This window comes from Harpia harpyja, chromosome 10 (assembly GCF_026419915.1).
Source record: "Harpia harpyja isolate bHarHar1 chromosome 10, bHarHar1 primary haplotype, whole genome shotgun sequence".
Lineage (NCBI taxonomy): Eukaryota > Metazoa > Chordata > Aves > Accipitriformes > Accipitridae > Harpia > Harpia harpyja.
The window spans coordinates 18432211-18443317 of NC_068949.1; the positions used below are offsets into that span (position 1 = coordinate 18432211).

Genomic DNA, 11107 nt, shown 5'->3' on the forward strand with positions numbered 1-11107 from the left:
TCGCTTTTAAAAAAAGAAGTCTCTACCGAGGACTATGGGAGGGCAAACACGTCAGAGGGTAAAAACCTGTGAAGGGCTTTCCAGCGCTGTGGACTGGGGCGAAATGTACTTAGGTGGGGGCTTCTCGCAGATACCAAGTCCGCCACCCCATAAGGACGTGACTAGGCATGCAGGAGTCGAGGTACTCCAGGTGAGAACTGAGCAGTTGTTTATCTGTGCCTACGCCTTAAGGCAAGTCCTCCTGAAGTTATTTATAAGCACAGGCCCTGCTTAATTAAGCAAAGAGCCCTCTTCCCCGGGGTAATTTGCCTCATGCCAAGAAACAGCGAGGCTTTAGGGCTGCTAAAGAGGTGTCCAGGTCATGAACTGCTGTCTCTGTGATGCTGGCCAGATCCCGCCTCCCAGGCGGGCGGCTTCCAGCCCGTGGACTCGCAGCTGCAGGTGCAGGGGCCGTGGCTGTCACTCTGGTCCTGCTGCTGGAGGAGGCGGCTGAGAAGAAAGGAATGGGCTTTGCAGGCTCCCACAAAATGAGAACTCGAGACTCCTTAGCAGTGGGGTAGGCCCAGGCTGACTATAAACCACAGTGGTAAATTTGGGTCCTCGCTATTCTCTCTTTGACAAGTTACGTGGAAGAAAATACAGTTTTCAATATTCAACACGCAAAATCCTCCTTTCTTTTATAAATAGGGGCGTTTTTACAGGCAGTAGAAGAGTAGTCCAATACTGAACAGGCTTGGTTCCTGCTCCACCTTTTCCACAGCATCACCTACTCGTATGACAGCAGAGATGCTTTTGGCATGCAAGTCCAGGGGAAGCTACTAATACCATCACTGTTAAAGTACCTCCTACATGTTGAATAAGCATGTAATTTGTGTTCTGGCATTCTCCACCTCGTAGCAAGGAGTGAAAGTTCACACAAACATCACAAGAGAGCATTGCATCCAACTGCTCTGCACAGATTTTTCTTATTTCTGAAATACACACTAGGTAGGTCTGTTAAAAGCAACTTGTAACAAAATAAAGAAAACCAGTAACTTACAGAAAAGCTCTACCCTGAGCAGTAGGTAGCTCTGTGATGGGAGAGTGATTTATGTTTTTTCTTGGACTCGCTCATGAGAAGTATTCAGAGTATATTCCACTTTGGTGTTGGAAACATGGGTTTGCTAATAAGGGAAGCATGTTCCCTAGACCAGATGAAGGGGTTGTAATGCCCAGTATTATTAGAGCAGCCAGGAGTGACGGCTCAGTGCCAGTCGCCTAACACAGCTGCCTTGGTACAGCTTTGTGAGCTGTGACAGAATAGGATGTCTACAGAGTGAGAGGGGCAAACAGCTGGATGCACTGCAGAGACCAGCCTCACTTAAGAAAATCTATAACAGCGACCCTCCAATTATTTACCTCAGACCCCTATGAGATAAGAGGGTGCTGGTTACCATGCATTCAGATCAGCAGGGAGGATACCATGGGAAGACCCAGTGCTACCTGCCAGGTGGCCACTGATTCCAGGGAGGAACCAGAAGCCCACATCCTTGTTGGTTTAATGGGGCATGCTATTCTTTCAGATGTCCTTTTTCCTCTTCAACTCACTCTTTAGGAAGAAAGGCTGTTTTCCTACACACTTTTGAATACCAGTTTCTTGTCTTTTTCATGGGTAAAATCATTCTTGTTCTGTCTGTGCCTAGGAACAAGTCTCACTTCTCATTAAGGAGGTCTTATGAGGGAGAGGGTATATGTAAATAAAGAAGTAAGTCTTAATGCACCAGTTTAAAAAAGTTTACTAAGGGAGTCATATATACAATCATAAGTATAACCATCACCTTGTGCTTGGCTCTCAGATACAACTTTTTGTGTTCAAAATGCCTTGCAGCTATTGTCTGAAGCTATGGCTCTTCCCTAATACACGAGTGTGTTCCAATTCTTCAGGTCAAGGCAAAAAAGTTAAATAACTTCTTTGCAATCACAGCTAAAAATTACTGACAAAAGCCAGGACTAATTTTCTGGACTTCTTGCGTACACATCTCAACAGACAGCTTCTTCACAGAGATAACTTTATTAATAAAATAATGGTCTTAAGTTTTATTTTTACTAGAGTTTCTTTTATTCTATAAACAAAATAATTAAGTTAGTAACATATGTATTAAAATCTAGGCATACTTAAAATATTCCAGAGCCACATTTATAGACACAAGAAAGGATTTGCATGTATAGTTTTCAGCATCCAAGGCCTGATATTGCCTTAATACACAACCATGGCAGCTCTCCAGAGATACACGTGAAGAACACTTCCATGATTACAGTGGTCTTCCAGATGGCCGTGGATCTTGAGAAGTCTAAAAATAGGCTCAATGTGCGAATGCAAAGATGGAACACAATTTTTTTTTTTTTCCTGTGAGTGCAGTTCTACAAGTTCATTATCACCCAAGTAGTAAACCTTCATTTGGCAAATAGAAAACTACAATTTGAAAATAAAAGACAATTTGAAAAAAATTATACAAAAGGAAATCACAGAAATATTGCCTTTTAAAAGGCTACACATGTGGTCATTTTTAAATGAAAACACTATACATTCAGTATCTAGGAAAAGACCAGCAGTGTTCTTTATCAGGAGCACACCTAAAATGCAAACACACCCAGTGAGCCATCCCCTGCCACCACCAAGGCTGCTTTTCTTGTGCTTATACCCCCGTCTCACGTTAACGCTTTCTCCACTAAAAACTATAAATAAGTCTGTTTTCTACAGATTTCTTAAGTGAATTCTGGCCAGAATAGAAACAAACCTCAGAGCGCTAAGGTCACTAAACCAATGCCATAGTCCCAAGCCTCCTGGCAGAATTAATCCAGCACAGTCTGAACATAGAAAGAGTAAACCTTCAGTACTGATGTATTTGCGAAGAAGATCGGTCTGTACGTGCAAGTTAACGTGATGCTGCTGATAACCAAACGCATGCAGGAATACTGCAAGCAGCTTGGTGACAGTTCCCGCAGGATGGGGCGGGGAGGCAGCACACATTCAGCGGGTTACTCTCCCACAGCCCTTGCGAACTTTGTTTATCTTCCTTCCCCTTCGAGACAGCACACAAAACTCACAGCAAGCACTCCACTCTTAGGCCTGCAAAACCTCTAGCCACTTTGGACAACGCTGCCAATCAAACAGAAAAACCACACGAATTTTTCCATCAGGCAAGCAGACCCACTGTCGGTTTCACGTGTGACCCAAAGGACAGATTGAACTCTGGCCACCAAAAGCAAAAAGATAACTTTTGGGCCCACCTTGCTCCCCATTTTGCTCATTTTCAAACAGCGAATCTAACCCAGTTCCCAAAATTTCATTTCTCACACCCAGCCAATGAGGGTCACAGTCATTTACTGTCTCCAGCAGCTGCTGCCCATACGATGGGGCTGGAGTGGCAAGCGTCCCTTGATACCCCCCTTCATGTTTTGGAAGTACCAAAGGAGGACTAGCATGACTGGCCACAACCAGAGGTGAACTGTGCCTCATCTGCTCGAGCTCAAGCTTAGATTCCCCTTCACCATAAATGAAAGCAGAGCCCTTCCCAAAGGGAGAAGTGTTTGACTTGATATACAAATAGTTCTCATCGCCCATGCCCTGGTTAGCATTTACATAGTTTAAGACTGGCCTCCTATACGCGTTCTCTTTAGCTGCCAGGTACTGGTGATCTTCTAGACAAGACTGGAAAACACCTGCATCTGAGTAGTAGCTTTCAGGGGAAGATTTCTTCAGGTATGGGTATTCCTGCGCCTGCTGCCCAGGGAGCGAGAGCTGGGGGGAACTCCCCACGCTTCCCGCACCGAGCGGGACCCCTTTTCCCACGTAGTCCAAACCGAAGTGAGCTGGGGTCTGACCTGGGGCTCCAAAAGCGTTATCCAAGCTCCTGAAGCGAGTATCGAACCTTGAGCACGGCTGCCCCGAGTAGGGCGACGGCTGACCAGAGAAACTCTGGTTTCCTGCCGGTAGGCCGGGCTGCGGATGGAGGGGGCTCTGGTCTGGCCCAAGACCCTGCGTCGTCCGGGACCTCTCCTGGCAGCCGCCACCGCAGCGGGTCGGCTTTTGCTTGCCACAGGCCGGCTTGGGGTAGGCGGCGGCTTGGGTCTTCCTGTGGTTCAGCTGCCGGGCTCTCCTGTTCTGAAACCACACCTGCGAGGCCAGCAGGGACTGAGCGCCCGCCCCCGCCTCGGCCCTGCCGCGGCCCGGCCGGGGGAAGCCGCCCCGCCGCCCGCCCGCCCGCCCCTCTCACCTGGATCCTGGACTCGGGGATGTCGGTGAGGCCGGAGAGCTGCTCCCGCAGGGCGATGCCGGGGTAGGGCTCCTTCTCGAAGGCGCGGACCAGCAGCTCCAGCTGGGCCTTGCTGAAGGTGGTCCGCTTCCGCCGGCCGCCCTCCCCGCCCCGCGCTGGGGGCGGCGGGACGCGCCCGGGCCTCGCCTGTGGGGAGAGGCGGTCAGCGGGTGCCGCGGCCGGCCGCGCTCCTCTCCTCCTGCCCCGCCGACGCCGACCCCGTCAACCCGCCCTGCCCTTCCCGGCCCCGGCCCCGGCTGCACCCCTGGGAGGCTTACCGCCGGGGCTGGGCGGGAGGCTGGCGAGCTCCATGCGGGCCGAGGTCTGCGGGCAGTGGGGCGGCACAGGCCGCTCCTCGCCTTATGAGCCCTCCGCCCCGGCCCTGAGCGACCCCCCCACCCGCCCGGCCCGGCCCGGCCCCGCCAATGGGGCCCGGGCCGCCGGGCCTCCGAGGGTGACTCAGAGCTGTCTCCCACACCTCCATTGTCATCCCATCACCAAAATACACATAATGAGGTCTCGCCCCGTCGAAGGAGCCAAAGCGTCTCCCAGCGAAGACCCTGCTGCCGCCACAAACCCATCCGCCTTTCTTTAATTCAAATGGAGAGTGGATAATTTAATGAAGTTATCTTTCACCTTTGGTTCGGCCCTCTGAGAAGGCTCCCCTTCCCTCCGGAGGCACGGCAGGCCTGGGGCTCTGCTGGAAACACGGGGCTCCCCCGGGTGCGGGGAGGCCTCCACACCGCCCTTCTCCCGAGGGGAAACCATCCCAGCTCTTATTGCACCGGGGTGACAAGTCCTTGTCCTCCCCGTTTAGTTACCCTGCTCCTATTCCCATCCATGGGACGTTTCTCATCGCTGGCAGCTTCACTAGACATTGCATCAAACCCCACCGTTCACAACAAGGACAAAGCCTCCCCCAGCACGCTCTGCAGTCGTCTGGGGGAGAAGGAGCAGTCTCCCTCCCGAGCGTGTGACGAAATGCTCACCACGAGCTTTTCCTTTCCTAGGGCTGCTTTTTTTTCCTCCAGACAGCTCTACTCATCCTAGTCATGTACAGAACAAGCAAGGTCTGTGCTTTCAGCCCAAGGTGAAATCATGATCAACATATTAATCCAAAAGAGAGGCCAGAAATATTTAAGAGAGCCAAGAGTGACATAAGGACTTACAGGGAGCAACAGTTGCAATGCTGAAAGGATTAGATGTTAGAACAGGATTAGAACAGCAGCAAATCAATTAGTCAATGTAATAATTTGTCAAATGAGGCCATTAATGGCTATCACTGGAGGTGTTCAAGAACAACGGCATCATTACTTCATGTGTTTTTCATCTCAAGGTGTCCCCATTAATTTTTCAGATTTGCGACCTGCTCCAGCTTGCTCTGAAGCTGAAGGGTATGGGGACAAAGTTTGCGAGCTGTTACATACTGTTTGCATTCTGCAGGGACCAGTGCATCCACCATGCACTCAGCCACTTTTGGGTTGAGCTTGGGTGAGGGTTTTAACATTATACACACCACCACAGTGGTTCACAACAAAAATTAATATCCTTCCAGACAGGGGCGACAGTCAGCCCCTGTGAGTCTAGTACTTCAGAGACTGGATTCCTTTAGCAGCTATGTCCACAAGGCAAGGTAAATGCCCTTAGAAACCACTTTACCTAAATAATGTTTTCAAGTAGAAGTGCACATGAAGGCAGTGAGAATTTCAAAGGGATAGCAGCATGTAGTCCAAAACATCTGGAAACAACAGCTTAAAGCAATTTCTCAGTACTCCTCCCCTTTCTTCTACCATAGCATTGCCCTAAGCCTGGTCTGTCATAGCACAGATACATCCCACAAGATTTCTTTTCTCCCCTAGAGCTCCAGGATAGTTCAGAGATTTTCCTGTCCATGTAAGCAATAAAATTTGTATTTAAGCAAGAATTTTCACGTGGGAGAAGAGAAAAAAGCAGCCAGGTGGCAAGGGGTTCTAGGTACAGTCAAGGTATGCTGCTACTCCTTCGGTTTCAGTTCACTTTTAATATTCAGATACCTATGTAGGGAGGCGTGGGTGAAGGCTCACACACAATAAGCAGAGATATAAAGCTTGGTGGCATAGTTTTATTGACAGTCTTCTCTGCAGCAAATCCAGCTTCAGCTATTCCTTCTTGTTCTAAGCATGCAGGCTGCAATTCTACCTGCCTTTAAGCCCCGATATGGCTTCGCACGCAGTCCTGCACATGCCACCTCCAGTGCACACTTGATTAGCAAACGAGCCAACTCACAGAGCTACTTCTTCCAAAAAACTGATCACTTTTTTTTTTCCAGGTTAGTTTTTGGCAAGCTTAGTTCAAGCACCAGCATGGGACAGGGATGCACAGGAGAAGAGGGTAAAAGAGATTTGTGGAGCCCCAATTTAAACTGGCACAAGCAAGTATGGAATTGTATGTGAGCTTTCCATCTCTCTGCAATTCCAATGCAACTGTCCATGGGACACATCATAAACTGGATCAAGGATACCAAGGATGTTTGCAGGGTACAAAGAGAGCTTACTCATTCAATCTGGCCACAGGGAAGGTTGGAACAAATGCTGTCATTCTTCTTTCTGGATTTCAAATTTTCATGACAGAAAACACCATCTCACAGGAATAACTACAACACAAAGCTGACCCTGCAGGCAGCCTGCAATATTGATTTCAAAAGGACAGGGAAGCCACCTCCTCCAACACACACATATACACCTTATAGCCCCAGCCAGTGCAGAAGAGATAAGGAGGAGTCAGCAGGGGCTTGCACTGACTTGCACTACTTGCTAATAGTGACTGTCCATCACTACTAGCTAGGTCAAATAGACCAGGCTTTTGTTAACATCCTCTGGCTATAGGGAGAGCAGTTCACACTTCCCAGAGTTATTGTTTCAGGCACTCTGCCAGGCAGCCTCTTTACACCCTCCATTTTCAGAGATTTTCTTTGCAATGCTAATTGATAGAGACTTTGATTGTGAGTTTTGTTTTTAAGTGAGATTCCAGGAAAGAAGATGGCAATCTTTGCCTCCCCCTCCTCTTACCCCTCTTCTGCTGAGACACATGGACTTGACCTAATATAAGAGCTGATTTCTGCTACAGCTACAGTTTGACCATACACTAATCCAGGCAACAATACTGACCAGCCCTTGCTGCCTGTTTTCACTTGGTATCATCATGCTGTTGCATGTCAGTCCTAATCAAAACAACTGTTTGTGAGCTACTCAATCTTTTCTCTAAACTGTGTTGGTAAAATAGTATATATCCCCCCCCGGTATCTTTTATTAATTTCACAAATACAGGAATGGGAAGAGTGTGGGGAAAGAAGCAGGAATACCCAAAGCAGCATGCTTAACAAAAACAGCATCTCTTCAGTTCATAGATTGTCTTCAGGCTCCCACCAAAATCCATGGAATTTTGTTATATATTTCACTAGAGTTTAAATGTGGAAACCCACTGTGTCATCTGCCAATGCTCCTTTTATGCCAGAGTCGTGGTATAAGTGCATCTACAGAGGAATCCAAATCATATGTGGAACATGCTGAAGATAAAACAAAAATGAAAGATACGTATGTAAAGGACATTTAGGAGAGACAACACAATTGTTAGACAACGACTAGCCACAGTGCTCTTTAAAATGGCTCTCAAAAAAGGTTTGCAACTATCCTAGTCCAGATCAGGGCATCGGGAGCTCCCCTCTCTCTCTCTCCAGAGCAGCCCTAGTGTTAGGAGTTGCAAAGGTGACCCCAAAATCATGCTAGCATGAATGGGATGCCGAATTACCCAGTATTAGGACAAGTGCAGCCCCTTAGAAACCCCTGCGTCAAACATTTTCTAGGGCAGTACAATGCTATTGATGTTTAAGCAGAACTTTCATCCTGAAGGAGGCAAGATCAATTTCACTAGTTGGTCTTCAGACATTAACACCTCATAAAAAGGATGCTCATGCCCTGCTTATCTGGAGCGCATCTTTAATTTTCTTTTGGTACACATTTTGCAGCCCATTACTTACCAGTCAACACTGCTTTAATTATGGGCTTGGCAGTAAAAGGTGGCTCTTACATCACTGAAATAAAAATGCTACAAAGCAACCCTGGAGAATTGCAAAGAGATTTCATGTTCAAATGGAAAACTGTGGAATTCAGCAAAACAATGTGGATTCTCTTCCACAAAGATTTCTCCCTATGCACAGTAGTGTCATAGCCAGACCCGCCCAGGAACCCTCCAAAGAACATGAGCAGCCAAGTGATGGTTGTGCTCTCACCTGCTCTTCAGGGAAAGGAGCATTTACAGCAGCCTGTCTTGTTTTGAAAATAATTCAGTGGCCAGACATGCATGCTTCCATGATGTGTCAGGGCAAGCAGGATGGAGGCATGTTTTGCACCTTGAGCAAAAAGAGGGTGAAACTTATGATAATCCTTGCTTTCTAAGAGCATTCATTCCCCAGTCCAGAACCGGCTCTTGAGAGCTGTCACCTGCACCACTGAGCTTTCCCTTACAATAAACGCCTTTATGATGCCAAAGCATTGCTCTAGCCTTTTTTCCTACCTGAAATGAATGTTGTTTCTAACATTTGAAGGTGGAAGAAAACAATATTGCTGAAAACACCACACACTTTTGAGACATACCAGTCTTGCTCTGTTCCCGTTAAAATCTACAGATTTCAAGGTGAAAAAGGCATCAGACCAGTTTCACATAACTTTGAATAATCTCACACTTAGGTTTTTCTCATATTTAACCCTTAAAATAATTCATGGCACTGATTGTAATTATCTGAAATCTAGGGTAACTGTAAAAAAAGGGTCATACTTGCTAAGACCAAATGCCTGTCCAGCCTGATATTTAACTCTTCAGCAATGGCCAAAAATGATACCTGTCTAAGGAAGGAAGGTATCTATAACTGGCTCAGTCAGCCACATACTGGTACTTTTACCTAGTAATGATGATGATGATGATCTCAGTCATTTTCAGCCCAGAGACTTCCTGATGTGGATGAGAGTTTCTAAGTATACAGAAAACACAACATATTTTGTGAATTTAGTCAGTCTTTTTCTCAACCTATGTAAAATTTTAGCTTCCAAAGCATCCTCTGACTAGGACTTAACCATGTGTTACATGAAAGAAAGAACACGTACTTTTATGTGTTCTTAACATGTTGCTTGCTAGAATCATTTGGTGCTCTCTCCCTCGCACACAAGAATGTGGAATGACCTTTGCTGGTTCCAGCGATTCACGCTGCCCATTTTTTCATCAAACCCCATCACTTTCCTCTTTCAGCCACCTCTTTTCCAGACTGAAGAATCCTATCTTACGGTAGCTGGTCCATGATTACTCGCCCTATGGTAACTGCTCCATGCCTTTGATCATTCATGTTGCCCTCTTCAGAGCTTTTCCAGTTCTACTGTATCCCTTCCTGAGATAGGAAGACTAGAATGACTCCCAGAATTGAAGATGTAGAGGAATCACGGTGTTTTAAGTATTATGATGATAATGGTTTTTTTCTCCATTGCTTTCCTCATAGCTCCTAACATTTGCTTTGCTTTTTTGACCATCACTGAGCTTGCATTCTCACAGAACTATCTATCAAACTGAGCTCTCATTTCTGAGTTGTAACGGTAATCTATCACCTGAACCTGAAAATGGTTCCTTACTTGTATTGTCATTATGCTGCCTACTAGTAAGTTTTTGAGCCCTGTGACAATCTTGAAAGAAATTGTCATCCCTTTTAAAGAGAAGACTGCCTTAATTTTTAAAGGAAATAAGACTCCAGGTAAAACTGAAGCCAAAGTGTTTGCAAACTTTGTGTCTTTTATTAAATGGTAGCATGATGGTACCCAACACCATTCATTTTTCTTCTGGGCAGTAGAAAAAAAGTCTTGGGAGATGGAGGTAGGATAGCACAGACTTGCTGGCAAGGTAGTGATTAGTGCTCCCGCTCTCATGCAATACGACGTCTCCTGCTCTGGTGGAGGGAAATTTCTCTTCTGTGGGACAGATCTGCCTCACACAGCCAGACAGAACACTGATCTAGAGTTTGGACAGGCTGAGCCTGAGCCTGTAAAGAGTTAGGATGACCACAGGGAAGGGCAAATCAGCAGAGCAGAATCTGCACCAGTGCGGGAATGGGCTGGAGTAGGATTTCCACTTTTAATAAGCCTCATGCATAGATTGTCAGTATTCTTGACCCCTTTGAATGCCGAGTAGAAAAGCTGCACAGGAACCCATGCAGTAGCAAACCTGTGTTCAACTAAAATCCTGTCTCAAGAAACAGCAAAAAATTGTGTATAAAACATCCTCCCGAAATCAAGCCTGGGCCTCCAGAGGATTACTGAGTGCAGCTCAGTCTGGCAAGCCTTCGCTTGTTCCAGCACCGAGATAAATACAATTCATTTAAATGTAGCAGTATTTTATGCCCAGTACGGTCAGGTTCCCAGTCTGCATTGCTTTATGGTAATCCTTTCCCTCATACTCCCTGCCGCCTCCTTCCCTGTCTTCTTTCCTTTGTCAGAAAGTCTCTGTCATCATCCTCACCGGTGCCGTTTGTGTAACTGGTAGATGCCCTACGACTGATTAGCTCCAGAAACACTTGTGGACTCTCAGCACCTGAGAGGATCAGACCTCTGAACTGTAGATGTTTTAGGACAAGGACTATATCTTTTTCTTGTGCTGGCAGAATACAAACACACCCACATGTTACTATAGAAATACAACAAATCGCAACGTCATAGTCTGCCAAACTTGATTACGATAACTAGTCGCCTAAAGATGAGTGAATTTGGCCTTAAGGCTAGTCTGCTGGGACTGGAGAC

General features: G+C 46.7%; 1 protein-coding gene across 1 annotated transcript; it reads right to left on the reverse strand.

Moving 5' to 3' along the window:
• Positions 1-2081: 2081 nt before the first annotated feature.
• LOC128146750 (uncharacterized) lies at positions 2082-9669 on the reverse strand. The gene is made up of 4 exons (XM_052798457.1): positions 9611-9669; positions 9232-9300; positions 4257-4494; positions 2082-4156 (listed from the first exon to the last, which is right to left on the reverse strand). The coding sequence occupies exons 1-4, from the start codon at positions 9667-9669 to the stop codon at positions 3203-3205; spliced, it is 1320 nt and encodes a 439-aa protein (XP_052654417.1). The 3' UTR covers positions 2082-3202.
• Between the last annotated feature and the right edge of the window lie 1438 nt (positions 9670-11107).

Excerpts from the sequence above, each read along its gene's own strand:
- LOC128146750 (XM_052798457.1), bottom strand. The coding sequence starts at position 9,669 with ATGAATGATCAAAGGCATGGAGCAGTTACCATAGGGCGAGTAATCATG. Across the intron at positions 9,301-9,610 it reads GTAATCATGGACCAGCTACC|AAACTCTCATCCACATCAGG; the intron begins GTAAGATAGGAT and ends CTGTATACTTAG. Across the intron at positions 4,495-9,231 it reads ATCATCATCATCATTACTAG|GAGGAGAGGAGCGCGGCCGG; the intron begins GTAAAAGTACCA and ends TCGGCGGGGCAG.